The sequence below is a fragment of the Apostichopus japonicus genome, chromosome 9, assembly GCF_037975245.1.
Source record: "Apostichopus japonicus isolate 1M-3 chromosome 9, ASM3797524v1, whole genome shotgun sequence".
NCBI classification, from domain to species: domain Eukaryota; kingdom Metazoa; phylum Echinodermata; class Holothuroidea; order Aspidochirotida; family Stichopodidae; genus Apostichopus; species Apostichopus japonicus.
Window position 1 is genome coordinate 17,376,805 of NC_092569.1, and position 17,092 is coordinate 17,393,896.

The 17,092-nt window shown below is 36.0% G+C and overlaps 1 protein-coding gene across 1 annotated transcript; it reads right to left on the reverse strand.

Annotated features, from left to right (window-relative positions):
• Window positions 1-5,155: 5,155 nt before the first annotated feature.
• LOC139973664 (uncharacterized) lies at window positions 5,156-12,705 on the reverse strand. The gene is made up of 8 exons (XM_071980486.1): window positions 12,556-12,705; window positions 9,501-9,546; window positions 8,800-8,969; window positions 8,273-8,537; window positions 7,822-8,039; window positions 7,361-7,666; window positions 6,791-7,061; window positions 5,156-5,705 (listed from the first exon to the last, which is right to left on the reverse strand). The coding sequence occupies exons 1-8, from the start codon at window positions 12,634-12,636 to the stop codon at window positions 5,398-5,400; spliced, it is 1,665 nt and encodes a 554-aa protein (XP_071836587.1). The 5' UTR covers window positions 12,637-12,705; the 3' UTR covers window positions 5,156-5,397.
• Between the last annotated feature and the right edge of the window lie 4,387 nt (window positions 12,706-17,092).

Below are 17,092 nucleotides of genomic sequence, written 5' to 3' on the forward strand. Positions count from 1 at the left end.
ACATTGCACCCACAAGAAGCATTCATAAGTACAGTAATGCACACATAAATAATCTACATGTACAGGTTAGTTGATTAAAAAATTGGGCAGAAATATTTTCTCTTGAATGTTGAGACTACTGACATTATATTATCCTGAACTGGCTTCTTTTCTATTTTAAATAATTGGAGATTTACACAGCAGAAAACACTAGATATAATATTAAATAATAAAATAGAAAGATTATATATCCAATTAAAATAAAAATAAAACACCTGATAATTGTATTTAATTAAGATCAGGTCATCAGTTTTAATCTTACCTAACTAAATAAATTTGAACACTACTAATTCTACTTCAACTAGTATCTTAATACTACCTGCAAAGTACTTTGTTCTCAAAGGAAGATGACATACGTCCCATAAGATACTCCACAGGACGACCAAAAATCTTATCCTCCCACTACAAATAAATTCTTGCCCGCTAGATTAGAGCCTGAATCGTATCTTATTACCTGATATTCTCGGACTCTTAAAATGGTGACGAAATATTTCTTTCTTTTTTTCCTACATCACAAAAGCTGGCTTTCTGTCTGTCATACAAGACAGCTCCTCATCCCGCGCGATGATTGTTCTCGAACACTACCAATTATATAACGCTTACGGGGCATACATTATGTATGCTTGAATGTTGCTAGATTCTGGGGAACTGGACACAACTCTGTATTACCCTGTCGGGTTTAAGCTGGTTATTACGTGATCACATCGATGTAACAAAAGCGAAAATTCGACAACACAAAAGATAAAGACACATGCAAAAATTTGCATACGTGCATATTTATATGTACTATCGTTTGGCTACTTAACAATCTATAGCAATGTCGTATCATTGACAAAACAAAGCTTAACTTATATATGCTATTGTGTCCTTACTTGCATATTTACATTGTAAGATATTTCTACTTAGCACCCTTACAACTAACTATTTAAATTTCCAAAAGAAAGTTGCATCTTTGACACACATACATTTGTCACTTTCAATCGCGATTTTCTATCATGCTTCTAACCTTTTACAGCTTTTTGTTTTAGGGAAGTTAATAAGCGGAAAGAATTTCTAGTGTAAACAAATTAACACTTCCGAAAAGAAAACAGTGGTAATATAACTTACTTGATATTGCAGTCTAGACATTTATGGTATCTGGATAAATAGGTTGTGTTAAATGACAGTTTTTGAAGCATAACGAGAATGTTATAGTTTATGTAAAAACTATTTTCTTATGACAGAAATCTTGTGCGTATATGAACATTCACAACAATATGAATGTTAAAGATCATTTGTGTATTATGTATAGTGCCATTTTGATTCTTGAATGGGGTATGTGGAAGGGGGAGGGGGTGAGGTAGTCCACACAAACACCCGGAGAAATTCTTTCATACACTTAACATTCCATTTGTAAAGATCTAGCTTGCAACCTGTCTCCGAGGCTAAATAAGAATGAACATATGAAGAACTTTCTGATTTATAGAATGCAAATCTAGAGTCTTGCCAGGTGATGACGACAACTCGCACAACAATGTTGTGAGATATCACTTTTAAATGCATACAAGTTGGACATCATCATACCATCCAAATTTTACCATTCGTTAGTATATTGCTCCACATAGCCTTCACAAGTTAACAGAAGTAGGTACATTCATAAGTGCTAAGGCCCGCGGATCTGTAAGATAATTGCTATGGAATCCCGCATGTTACATTTCAGGCCCACAGCGGGCTTAAGACAATTATAAGTGTGATACGCAGACATTTGTCGGTAACATGTTCAGCCATGTTGGAGATAATATTAATGGCTGAAGTTCATTGGCGCCCTCTGGTAATATGGAGTCAAACTTGAACACCAACTAAGATTAGCTTTTGCAAACTTCAGTACAATATAGCCGCACACGATCGTGGTTCATATTCTCTTTGGCAACGGTGAAAAATCAAAGGGTACAAAAAAATATCTAATGTATTCGAACCTGGGCGATAGGGCCGATGATGGAGAAGAGGAAAGGAGAGGGGCGCTGGTGCGCACATTATTTAATTGTTTTATTTTCTCACAACATCGGTTAAGTTGTTGTACCAAAAGAGGAAACTTTTGGTACACGAATGAAGTTAACGAAATTAAAATGATAGCAACATTTTGCAGTTATGCCCTTTTCGAAAAAAAAAAAATCAAAATGTTATTTATTAATTTATTCCCTTCCCTCAGGATGGCGATCCACCACTATGTGCCTGAAAATGGGAACAGAAACATTACTTTACCCGCCACACCAAACACCTACATACATCCCCGTGGACAACACCGTATTTTCATGCACTTATGTTATAGTTTGATGCTACACACTAGCAAGTATATCCTTTAACCGTCACATGCATGCAGATTTTTGGGGTATGTTGTTGATATAATTCTGCAAACAAGTTTCATACTAAGAGTAAGATTGGCAGATATTTTCTAGTACGTAACATTCCTCGTGATGGTACGATTGTCTTTTGTGATTTTTGTTCATGGGATTAGTTTCAAACAATGATGTTATACTTACGTGCATACGTACATATAATAAAAACCGGGGTCATGCTAAAATAGTACTTTGCAACTGATACAACATTGACCTATACAACCGCATTTATACTGACACATTTCTTGCCACTGTCATTTGTGTCTACAATGTGAGTTGTGTCTGATAATATGTAGCATTACCTGCTACTGCTAGTTAGCTGAGCACGATTACCGTGTAGGCCACTCCACGAATGTTAACAAACCAGTAGGATGTTGTGGTATATTACCCAGTGCGCTAGGCCATCGTACCGTTCAATGTTGATGGTAAGCCTGTGTTCAAGAGCGAATATCAAAGTGCGCTAAGAAGGTATCACCACTAGGAGGAACCATTCACGGACCTTCCAGGCAATTATACATCGGCCTATATTGTCTCTTTTTTATATAAAGACGTACACAACTTCATTGAGTTGAAATAATAAGTTAACGGTTATAGTGAAGTGCAAGAGCAATTAACTGTGGCCTGGATTAGGGCTAGCGCTTTTTTCCATGTTGAGAAGTCCTTTGTTTATTTTATTAGAGGTGAATGTCAGTTAGGCCGCAGCAGAGGTCAAAGAGGGTAACGTTGCACGTTACGTCCACATAGGATATATCAAGAATGTCAAAGGTTACATGAGGTCAGAAGAGAGTTTGCATATACGGAAGATAATCTCACACTTTGTATAGGGATACCTCATAATTAGGACATCATTAATTTAGTGGGCTTCAATCAAGTCATTACTATGGTAACAAAGAGCAAACAGGGTATAAACCTTGTAAAAATGGGAGTTTTCAGATGAAAGGATTCAGTTTATTTACATCATCAAAATATCTTTGAAGTTTTTTTTCTTTTCTCTCTCTGCCTTTTTGCAAGTTCTTTATAAATTATATTGTATAAATATTCGATATATGTTAGCAGTTGATAGCAGCAAGATCTCACTTCCATAAAAGCAGGGCAGTTTGCATCGTGTCTCCTACTAAACTTGTCGATGTTTCATTGGCCAAGGGTCACATTGTCGTTACTGTATGCCAAAGGTTAATGGAAGTGAGTAGAGGATCAAGGTTTGAAACTTAATATACCGAGTAGAGGGAATGCCCTCCTGTTGAACTGTATGGGTATTTGACAAAATGAATACAAACTATGTTGGAATTCAATGCGGTCATATTCTCAAATGAGAATAAACTATTATAAACTTTATTATTTTAAATTGACTCTTCTTTAATTTTGACAGGTTCCCCATAACAGCAAGGGTACAAGTAATGGATCTCCTTTAACCAATCAGGAGTACCTACCTTCAGATGCCTGATATTCATTCCGCACTGGTCAAAGATAAACTGGTAACGATGAATACCATTATTTTAAGACTTATACAGTTTGCTCACATATCGTGTTAGCTGATATTTGTTAACCTAGTAACCAGGTTATTCGTAGAAGTACCTTAGGAGGTTGATACGTTAAAACAATCAGCAAATTTTAAGTGGACTATAAGAGAGAGACTTTTAACAAATTATTGTTATCAATCCACCTGTTAAAAAAAAGTATCATTGAATTGGTGTACAAAATACCACAATTTTAATAGCTGATACAGTAACTACGGTTCATGTACTGTAACACATGTTACCGGTTCACGAACACACAGTAGTAATTACTGATGCACGGTTTTGGGACATGAAAATTAGTTGTTGTATCAACCATTCAGTGCGAGTTCATTAATACTCGATTCTAAAATGAAGTCATATCTAGTCGTTTTATGCTATACGTAGGCCTATGGATATACCCGAACATGGTCTTTCTTTGTTCTCAACATGACAAATTGGCGTTACTTAAAGAGAGGTGTGAACTGGAATCAAATGGTACCGTACCTCCTTTACTTCATCTTGTAGGTATTCTCATCTTCATAGACTCTTTTTCAAGTCGCGCATTTCTTTGTCTTACATGGGAACAGGTGAACATATTTGCAGTTGTTACAGTGCCAATTGTAACACATTTTACCGTGTTACGTACACAAAGTAGAAATTACTGATGCACGGTTGTGGGACATGAACAGTGTTCCAGCTACGAGTATCGGCTGGCAAAATTGCATTAGGGTTAATCGTATCTTAACCATTTGTTCAGCTTTGTAATATCATATGAATTTGAACACGGACTTCCGGTTTCAAATTTGAGCAATAGCTCATCAGGGCAACGGATAAAGCATAAAAGCATGAGAAAAAGAGGCGTCCGCAAGGCGGTGGGGAGGGGGGGGGGGGGTAAGGGAGGACTCCTCCTTGGAAATGTAAAATTAAAGTAAAATAATGAGTAAAATATCTCAGAATTCCATAGCTTACGAGGGGTTCGCCTCCTTAACTTTCACTGGATCTTTGAAATAGATTTTGGAGAAAATAAACCGCTGTCTATGAATATGAAAACTTCAAGATGACGAAATATGAACTAATATAAAATATTTACTTCTGTGAACTATGTTTATACTTTAGGGAAAATTTTAGGGTAAAAGAACAAGGAACCAAATAAATACCCTTCATTGATTGTGTTTCTTCTTTCTTTTTTTCATTTCTCCTTATTTCAAATTCAAAATAAAATTAGTTTAAAGTAATAATTGCATATTTTCTCAATCTGTCACTCACATTTTGAACAGATAATATCCTAAAATAAGTTTTCCTTAGAGTGTTCAATCCACGTAGATGATACCTCATTTAAATGTATTCGTTCAGATACTACCATTGCCTCGTCTCATCCAGGTGATTTGTTTCTATTATAACGAGAAGTATCTGTCAATTCTTAAGTCATTTTTTTCCACGATGATTATGAGAGGAATGACATGACAGACTATCCGTCATCAACTCAGTCAAGAGGTTGGTCGAATTTTCATCTCAACATATTGGACGTTGCAGTAATTATTATAATAAGAGTAGATCATTTCCCCGTTGCCTCCATTGTAGACACCGTTGAGGTTTTCATAAGTACAATATGACTTGCATCTGCTGCTGTATTGGAAATAATAGCAATAGCTATAACTATAACAATAAGAGCAATAATAATCAAAGTGCCACCATCCGCTTCTGTGCTTCTCTGCGCAGTTGAAGTTACCACATGCGTCATTGTCTCGGTCGTATGTGCTGAACTGCTTTCCTTTGTTACTAGAGAGATAATTACCTGCGAAGTAAGAACAGATCCATCAGTGGCTAATTTGTGAACAATAAAACTTAAGGTAAGCAGTTCGCTACGTTTCCACACCTTTCTAAGAATCAGAAAACGTACTAAGGTTTCCACTTACTAAAAGGGGGGGGGGGTATCAGTTGTCTAATGGACAGATATTAAGAAAAAATTTTTTTTTATATCTTTATTTTAATTTTAACACATTTTAAGAACTGGAATATTAACATTTAGTTTCCTGTATCCTAATGGAAGCTTATTGAAATATGTATTGTAGCTCATCATTTCCCAGGAGGGAATGTTGCTTTACATAAATATTTAGATTGTATAAATCATTTCCTCGTGAGAAGTGCCGAGTTGAATAGAAGTTGAAATCAGGCTTAATTAGCATGATGTTTATTGGTGGGTCTGAGAAGTTGCATATTCACGCTACAATTAACACGTGGGCACATTTCATGTTTTCGGGAACTGATCGACTGATATATTGTTATACTTCACATATTTGGCAATGAACTTGTGTGCTTTTGTTATATGTATGTGATTTTGTCTTAACAAAATTAATTATCTTTATGTTGACCTTATTATGTCTCCTACTAAATAGATACTTGTATAATGGGTATACAGAACTTAATTACATTAATATTTTGATTAGAATCAAAATTTAATTATTAAATGTTACCTATGCGACCTTTTGTGTTTATTTAATTTATCAATGACATACAGAGATAGTCACACGACAAAATAACACGTTCCATGTGTTGGTTACACTTGTGCATGATTTATTTCTTGTTCCATAATTGGTGTTTGGGCTACATAAAATACTAGTAGCTTTTATCTTTCATACTAATAAATGGACTTGAAGCTAGATTTCATCCCATTCACCTAACCAGAGTGAGGACATATGACGGACCGGACATGGTAGGGAGGTTTTATATAAACAAAATCTTGTGTTACAGCATGTCAAAAATCCTAACGCTGTATATATTTAACATTCACATGACATTTGTCACAATTTTAAAGTCAATTCCTTACTCAAAATTGACGTTTGATGCATCAGTCTGACATTAAACATATTAACAACAAACCTGCAGATCCACTGGGACTGGTCCTGCTTCCCAGTTTATTCATTTTGTAGTTGGTGTCCTCGGACTCTATTTGAAATTCTGTAAACTCAGAATATAAACTCGTCCCACCTGAAGTAGTAATGTCAAGTCGTAGCTTGTATTCGGCCTGATTGGTCAGGTAATGTAGTTTCTCATTCCCAAGCCATAAGTTTCTGCAGTTACCAAAGCCGTTTTTGTATGCAGCCCAGTTTTGATAAAAACTAGTACTGCCATCAGTGCGACGTTGAAAAACCTACCATGGAAACGATAGAAAGTGACATTTGATATAAATAGAAGAAAATCCATACGGTTTTAACAGTTTTATAATACCTTTTAATTTGGGGTATTGCCATTTACATTTTTTAAGGTTCTGGATTACAATCGATTGAAAGAACTGAAACGTATTCATATGTTCAAGGTAGTTTTACACATAAACTGTCATATTTGAAACATTCAGTTATTATAGGATTATGATTATCATATCATATCATATAATTAGTGCGACTGTTCGAGAGCATAAATTCATAAATTAGCAGCATTGAAATGACTCACGGTCCATCCTCCGTCGCTGTGCATTTTGCAGTGAACATTGAATGGAGACCCTGGCCATCCAGTTGGCATGATTGTATATACGCCATCTTGTCTATGTCCAGCGTCATAAACATCCTGACAGTCTGTATACAAGGCTTCACAAGTTTCACCGTCACCTTCATATCCCTCATTACAATAACACTGTCGTACTTCATTCTTGACATCACACACAGCATTGGTACTACATCTGTAGTTTTCACAGATTAGTCGGTTATTGTTACAAGAACACTGTTGTGTGCAGTCATCGTTAACGGATGTTTCACCATTCTAGAATTGAATAGTTGAAAAACATAAGAAAAATATTTATTTCAAAATAAATTTCGCCCTTGCATTTTGTGTTATCGCAACGTCACTTAGCTTAAGTTTCGTTTGTGTTTCATTTGCATGATCACGTGATGTAAGTTTACAGTCTAAGTACTCACTGGTAAAACCAAGTTAGCTTCTGCTACGAAACACCCGCATTCACTCGCACTGATGCAGTCACTCCCTTGCATTAAGAACCCAGCTGGACAGGTGCAACCCTCAGTACCCAAACAGTCTCTGTTACAACCAGATTGTCCGTTGGGATCTTCACATGTTGCTTTGCAACTGCAGGTTCCGTAGATCATGTTCGTAGGACATGGAGTAAACGGTGTACCCGCTAGTTGGTAAGATCAAGAACAAAATATGGGATTTTAACAAGAAAATTTATATTTTTTGCTTTTTTGCATTTCAAAATTACCTATCAGTCATGACAAGTTTTACAGTAAATATCAAACAAGGAAGGACTTCTATTGAAAAGGTTATGCAGACTGTTGAAAAGGATCTAGTTGAAGATTTTGCATTAGAAATAAATTGGTTATGACATTATTACGTTGTAACGTTTCTACTTACGTGGATTAATTTCGTATGCGCCAATTTGTGTAACCTTATATTGCCCCCATTCATCAGTGATACGAAAACCTTTGTATGCTGTATAGAAAGAAGCTCCATTAGATAATTCTATATCCACACGAAGTTCGTATTCTGCTTGATTCGTCAAATATGACATCTTTTCATTGCCGAGCCAAAACTCAGTTGAGAGAAAACCAAATCCATCTTTATACTGTGACCAACTCCTATTGAAATTAACATCACCGCTGTCGCGACGTTGTATGACCTATAACAATAGAGAAACAGATTGCGAAAACTATTACCACTTAAATACTCTCTCACAATTGCACATAAATATTGGGAAATGGACAATTTATTTTACAAATTGTTGTAACTATTCACAAAGGTCGTCTCCAGAAATGATAGCTATTTTCCCAGTTACTGAGTGGATGCGACTTATTGATTACGACTACACATGTTAAAGTCATGATACCTAGATGCTAGCGAAAGGCTTTATATATGACATAAGCATTTCCAAGCAAACGTACCGTCCAGCCTCCTCCGCCAACGTCATTGTTGCAGTACACCTCAAATGGTTCTTCGAATCCATCTGGCTTGATAATGTATACTCCGCTAGAGTTGGACGTAGAACACTGACTTTGGACGTCTCGGCAGTCCTTTGGATGTTCAGAACGTTGATAAAAGAAGTAGTGAGCCACTGTAGCATAGAGAGAAAAACATTGAAAATGATAAAATATGCTTTGTCTTCAATTTGTCAGACAAACGCCAAGAAATTATAATTATCTGTGATTTTAGAGGACGAATTAGAACCGCAGCAGGAAAGATGGAATTAGACATTAATTTGAAGTAACATGAAACACCTTAACATCAAATTTGGTATAAATATTAATTTTTGTTTTAGATTATGTTGCATACATTTTTCTCCGCCTCTCTCATTTCCCCTCTCTCTCTGTTTTCTTTTTATTTTATGTTTTTTTTTAGAGGGAGGGGGGGGATTGAAGTAGGGTGCGGGCGAATTCATTTATATTCTAAAACAAATGTCAAAAATAAGTAACTTGTCTTGTTTAAAAGTATATGTTGTAATTTTGTTTAATTGTTTTAAGTTGTGAAAGTTAACATATTACATGCTGTCTCACAAACATACTGTCAATAAAACTGAAACAGAAAGTCACCAAAGTTATCTTAATATTACTAAACACATTACTAATGTTAAAAATAAATATCTTACTGTCAGTGCCATCTGTAGTTGAAGGTAAAATTCTCCGATGAATACTCTAATGATGAGAAAAAGAGACACAAAAAAGATGTAAATATGTCATGTTTGTAAAGAACTATTGGTTTTCTCAATCTCATTAACCAAGTACTAACTTACAAGCAAATTAAAATGCAACACATTTTCGGAAAATAATACTTTGAAAATATTCAATAATTGAAATGGTTGTTCACCGACATAATTACCTATTGCCTACATCACGATGCTTGACAACTTCATTCATTACAATTATGCAATGTTTAATATTAACTTTGGAATGTGTACCCAACTTGGTAAAATGCGTAAAAAACAAATATAATTCACTGGAAATATTTCCTATATGTCATTGGGGTAAGGTGGGGGATTAGAATTTAAAATCAATCTGAATAGTTATATACATCAATTTAAATGCAAACTCATTTTCAATACTTTTGTTGATTTTTGCAAGGGCTCGGGTATCCATTAAAGGAACACAGATGAATATGTAAAAGCAGAATTAATCTTTCTCAGCGCTTTGTAAATGACGATAAATTAATGAAGATTAAGGAACCAAGTTACAAATTCGGATTTTGCTTTCTTACATTAGGAAAAATGTGAAAGAAATATGTTTGTTAACATTTAAGTTTATGAAATGGTTTTCATTTAAACAGTCATTCCAGCATATCACTAAGGTCGATAAAAGATTTTCTTGTATTTTGCTTATAAAGAAAACGTGATAAATAATCTTTAAATGTTGTATTTACACACACATAGCAATGTAGAAAACGTTGCAATATTTTTATACAGGTATTTTTTACAATGGAAGTTTATGTTATCAACATTGTATGGTTTCATTTCTTTTCATGAAATTAACATAAAAAAAAAACTAATTACACCATTTACGCAGAGATCGTTCGCAGTACAATCGCAACGTTGTCAGGGGTGATAAATCGAAGACGATTGGAATTAAGAAAAGCCTAATTGTGAAAGAAGTAAATTTTGTGAATACCAACGAAGTGATTTTAAGTTAAATGATAACTTGAGCCTATCGTTAACAAGATAGTTGCCAGTGTTTTCTTGCTTGATATAACATATCAAATATTTCAATGAATAAAGTAAACGACGTGAGTTAATGTGTAAAACAAACACAACAAACACCTTTATGTCTTTTACAAATTGAATTCAATAAGAAAGGAGATTAAGAAAGATTAAGAAGATTAAAAAAATGAAAATAACATGCTTTCAGTTGTAAATACACTAAAATGTTCAAAAATAATACGTGTGAATATATCTAACAACTGCCAATTTATCTGTGTTACAAGTCGAGTTTACGTTACGGTAAATACACAGTAAAATGAATTAAGAGTGCACGGTGTAAACGATAAAATTCAAAGTCGCCGAGAACTAGTTTTATGCTATAGTACCCTTGCATATACTTTTAAAATTCCAAGAGTTAAAACTGCTTGCTCGATAGTTTAGGACATACACTCTTTAATTGTGCATTAGTCTTCAAAATCATGAAAACCATTGATGTTTACATATGGAAGTACTGCATGGAATCTAATTGTTAAGTTCGATAATGCCAGGCAAAATGAATTGGTGTTTTAATGAAACTTTCAATAATTGACCACCTCTTACTAAGAAGAAATCAAATAAAACTGTCAATGCGAAATATATTATAAAATCATAGTAGTAAGTTTCTAAAACCTCTCTTCTTTCTATGATAATCTATGCAGATTAAAAATACGTGTCGTTAAATGACGTTAATTGACAAACAAGGCAAAAGAGGATTTAATTACAAACGTTGTCAGCATGTGTTATATAATTTTTCCAAGCATTCAGCATAGACATTTCCGAAGTAACTATATCAAATTATTTGTTTGTCCTATAACAAAGAACGTTATCATTTTACAGTTCCACCTATAATATTGAATTAACTTTGTTGATACTATGAGTATGATATCAATATATCGACCATTATTTAACTATGTTATCAATGTTCAACGATAAATTTCTTAAAACGATAGGATAAAGAGAAAGAGTAATGAAATGATCTATAGTTTTTACCAAATTTTCTCAATTATGCAACAGCTTATAAAAAAAAATTAACGTACACTAGTGGAAACTCGAAAGGGTAAATGCTGTACTTGGACAAGAAGAGTTTATGTAACAGAGAGCGGATTATAATTATTATGAGTATTATTATTATTTGTTTTTTTTTTGGCTTGAACTTAAACCTTTTGAGCTAAAGTTGGAATTATTGAATCAATCAATGTCAAGTGTGTTTTTTTTTTCTTTCGGGTAAGATAAACCTATACTGTTGTCTTACAATACTTTGCGTACTAATGTAGTCAAATCGTTCGAGACAGTTATCCGTATCTGAAATGTTACGGGAAGTACTAATGAACTGAACTGTTCAACTGTCTTAAAATAATTTTCGCGAATGTTTTGTTTTATTCTGAAAATATTAACAGTTATCTACTAAACCATTCAGTACAACAAACAATTCTAATATCGGAACGTTTGTGTTAAATAACATTAATAAGCACCGAATGGGTAAATATATGCATTAAGGGGCACATAAGCGGGAGTGTGTGTTGTTTATTGAAAATATGAGAGAATGTTTCTTAAGGCAATGTATAATTTGTGATGTAACTAAACATAAGATAAAATTTGTTATTCCAATTTTTTTTATAACTTCCAGTGCAGATATTACAACAACCAAAAACACATTCTCATGGAGGATGCTGAAGATTATTATTTTGAAAAGAAGAAATTTATGAAGAACAATTATGATCAGCTCAGTACATACAACGTTAAATTAGGAATTGTAAAACAGCATATCAAGTAGTTAGATTTTTTTTTCAAATTTTGGGAGGAATTATCAAATCTAACAAGCAAGTACACAACATATAAAGAGGTTATTCAGTAATTGAATCTTTCTACATGACTTTCTTTTTGTTGAAAATGTAACATCTTACCATCAAGAAAGAAACATGAACGCAACGATTTATAAGAACCAAGAACGAAAACTGTAAAATGTTTAACTCACCGTTTCTTCCGAGGACGTAAAAACGATCATTGTTGTGCACAAGAATGCAAATATTGCTCGAACAGCCACGGAAGGCTCCATATTTATGAATGTCTTGGTATAATATGAATGACAACTCAAATGAAATGCATCTCCAGAGGTAAGAAATGTCTTCGATGTTCCTGAAAACAACGGTTGACTTGAAGTGTGTTTATACAGTTGAAAAATGATGTCTCGCAGTCAGAACGCATTGTTATTCTTCGTTGTTAGATACCGTCTTTCAGTTTTAAACAGGTAAGGATTCAAAGGCACCCATATACTATGGAAACTTCCAGTCCTTCAAGGAAGACCGTTACATGTTACGTCACGTTGCGGGAATATTTACATATTGTGCGACAATTTGGCATCTACAGTTTAAAGAGGTGTTTATTTAAAGTAAGGAAGCCGGTTGAGTAAAACCTTTCTTTAAATATTTTGAAAGGACACTTAACCAGACGAAGTTTTGGTGTCAAAAAACGCTACCCCTGTCATATATGGTGTATATTTTTCATTCAATTGATCCTCAAATAGGGGAAAATGTAAGAAAACAGGAATGGCATTATATTTTCTTTCATTTTTGGGGTTCTTAGTTCCATGGTTTATAATATCAGAATACAACTTTCTCCCAATGTTAAATATACGGCTGCAAATTGGTATACAACCGTTTTAAATGTGTTTTTTTATTCAAATAATTTCGTGGAATCAACGTCTTCTACCCTCTCTCCCATTTCTTGTCCCTCTCTTCTTTAGTATGTTGCGTTGTGACGTACGCCCACAATAAAGTGTACAAGGAAACTGGTACAGGAGTGGTTTGTCATAGGGAGGGGATAAGGGCCGAAACGGGGAAGGGCAATCGATATTGTCGAAAACATTGTGAAGGTTTGGAGTTCTACTAAAAAATGTATAATAAACGATAAAAATGGATATCATCATTTCCCATTTACTAAAATAAACATTTGTTTACCATTACGGATGTTAGCCACATTTAGTGACCCCCCCCATACAGAGGGTAGAGAAAGGGCGCAACAACGTACACTTTTGGAGGTTCAATCCCCAAAAAGCAGTAAAAACTCCTTCAACATTTTGTTCAATAGTTTGCAAAATAAAGCACCTTGTTCCATCTAAGCACCCCCTGTTTTTACTAAAATTTTCCAAGGTAGCAAACGTCCCCTTAGACCCTTCCCTGGACGACAACAAATCTTATACCCCCAGTACAAACAAATATTCTTCCGCCGCTAGGTTAGAGCCTACATCGTATGAAACATTAGCTCTCGGACTCTTAGGATGGTGATAAAGATTCGTTTGTTCCATCATACAACGAACGCTGGCTATCTGCCTGCCATGCAAGACATTACCACATCTCACGCAATGATGATTCTTGAACACTACCAGTTATATAACGGCTTACACGGCATACATGATGTATGCTTGTATGCAGTGGCGTCGCCAAGGGGGGCAGGGGGGCACATGCCCCCTGGAAAACCTATTGCCCCCCCCCCCGAGTGCCCCCCTATCTGGGATTTGGGTTGGTAAAAAAAATTGATATATATATTTTGTTATATTCAACTCCCATCATCTGAGTTGGTTTTTCATAAGGACAAAGAAGCACAGTAATTCGTATTTTCTTCAAATGAGCTGCGAAAAAATGAAAAAGTTTATCCTCGAACGTCGGGTATCGAAGTCGTAACCCGCGCCATCACAACAGGTGTCGATATTTACATTGAATGTGTCCGTGCTCACGCCATACCAGCGGATATACACGTCCGCTTCGCGAGCTACATGACTGTGAGAAGGGAGGGTACTGCAATATGTTGCCTTGGTCTGAGGTTGACAGGTTAGGAGCTGACGAAATGTGAGAATGTGAGGGTCCGCAGGCACCATACTTGCCTATATTTGTGGACCCATATATTAACCCTGTTGTGTAGGGAGTGCAGAGGTCATTTGAGGTCAGATGCTTGTAGGAACAAATGGCGAATGTTCACACCTACATACTGAGCCATACTCGATGTGTGATCAAACTTTGGATTGCATGGTGAGATCCCTGATAGGAGCCAATAACGATGCTGGAACCTGTTACATCTTTATAGATAATGGGCGAAAACGAGAAGGACAAGAAAGGAGTCGGTGGTCATGCACACATTAATTCAACAAATGTAGGTTTTATTGATATAGGGTTAGGCATAATAACGACAGCATGTGGTTCATATCCTCTGCAAAATTCTGCACCTTGTTAAAATCATTACCTCAAAAATAGCAATTTCTGGAGATATCTTCAGATCGAATTTAGCATCAAATGTGGCAGCATTTTGCATCTAGCCCATCCTCGGTACGCGAAAATTTTCCAAAGGGGAGGGGCGCAGTGGCGGCGGAACCGGGGGGGGCTTGGGGGCTCACCCCCAATGAAAAAGTTGAGGGGGCAAATGCATGATAAGCCCCCCTCCAATATTTGCCAAGGTTCCGAAACGTGCATCTGCCCATTTTTCAATGCATACTTGTCGATCTGTCCGATGCAGACGTATACTATATAGGTGTAATTATTTTAGTAAATGCTGGGGGACCCTCGGCCCGTCCTCTGGCTATAGACCACATTGTCACCCCAACCGCGTCTTCACGCCACGTGAAAAGTGGAAGCAGTGAGTGTGAGTACCGGTAAGCGCAACACAACTTCGTCTTAGGCCAATGACTTGCTTCATTTCAGCCAGTTCTCCAACATCCTCTCATTACACTCAAAAACGTCTTTGCGAGTACACTACGAGTAATAGCTACTCTCTTAAAACAACATCGAATATACAAATTACAATGTTTTTACAGACTTTTACGTGCAATCTGAGAAATTTCAGGCTTGAGACCCATATTTTAGGGCTAGGTATTCGCAGCACAAAACACTCGGGAAGTGCCGTTTCCGGCCATCTGGGGGTTTGAAAAACCCAAACTTTTCTTGTACGCTCCGCGCCAACCGATGGTGGCGCTCCGCTTAGATAAATTTCTACACATTAGCCCCCCCCCAATAATGTTCCCGTTCCGCCGCGCCTGGAGGCCCCCTCCCCTTAGACCCCTCCCCAGGACGGCGATCCGTATCCACCTAAGTGCCCCCATCAAATGCTGGTGCCCCCCCCAGACTTAAAAGTCTGGTGACGCCACTGCTTGTATGTTGCTAGATAGTGTGCAACTGAACCCAACCCTGTATTATCATGTTTTGTTTATGCTTGTACTACATCATCACATCGATATAGGGAAAATTCGTAGCTTCGACAACACAAAAGATAAAGATGGATGCCAACATCAGCATAGGTGAATATTTTCATGGTCCTTTGGCTACTTAACAACTAAGCAATGTCGTATCATTGACAAAAGAAAAAAATAAACTTATATATACCAACTTGCATGTTTACATTGTAAGATACTTTACATAACGGCCTAAAAACTAACTGTGTTTTCCAAAATAAAATTGCATATTTGGCACACATAAATATGTCTCTATTTAACGTGATTTTCTATTACGTTTATAACCTTGTGCAGATTATTGTTTTGGGGAAGTTAATGATAAAACGGAAAGAATTTCTTGCGTAAACAAATGGACACTTCCGAACAATAACAGTGGTAATTTAGTTTAATTAATAGATATTAAAGTCTAGACTCCAATGTTTATGGTAGCTAGATAAACGGGTTGTGGTGAATGACTGCCATTGAAGCATAACGATAATGTCATAGTCTATCTAAAAACTGTTTCTTATAAAATTCCCAACAATATAAAGTTAACTATTTTGTTGTGTATACGTACCAATTATTGGCTTGAAATTTGGGGCGGGGGGAGGGGGTGAGGGTCGAATTGAGGAAGTATACACAAAGACCCGGGGAAAGTACTTAATACATTTTCTATATCAATCTCAAAAGTCTAACTTGCGATCTGGCTACTTGGCTACAAGGTTAAATAAGAAAGAACATATGCAGACCTTCCTGATTTATAAAATGCAACCTCGATCTGTCCAGTCAGGCCAGCGATGACTAAAACTCGCCCAACAAAGTTGTGGGAAATTACTATAGTTAGATGTGGTACACAAACACGAAATCAGCATACCCCTAACATATTACCGTTCATTAGCAGTCAGAAGCCAAAAGTGAACATAGATAGGTACATCAATCAGTTCTATGGCCCTGCTGATTGGGTAGAATATTACAATGGGATCCAGCAAGTTCTATTTCGGGTCCACCGTGGATGTAAGTCAATGGAACAATTATGGTTGTGGTACGCCGACATCTTTGAGGACAGTGTTCAGCCATATTTGATATTCTACCATAATACTGAAATTCGTTGGTGCCCTCTGTTAATATGAAGTCATATATGAATACCAAAAAAGATCAGCCTGTGTCGACTGAAGTACAATATAGCAGGACACGGGATCGTGTTTAAACTCAGTTTATCACTCAACAGAGTATATCGAATTGGATATGGCACGCCACAAGTGCAATAATTCGATTAACCGAGTTTATCGCCGTTAACTCTTTCGACCGATAAACT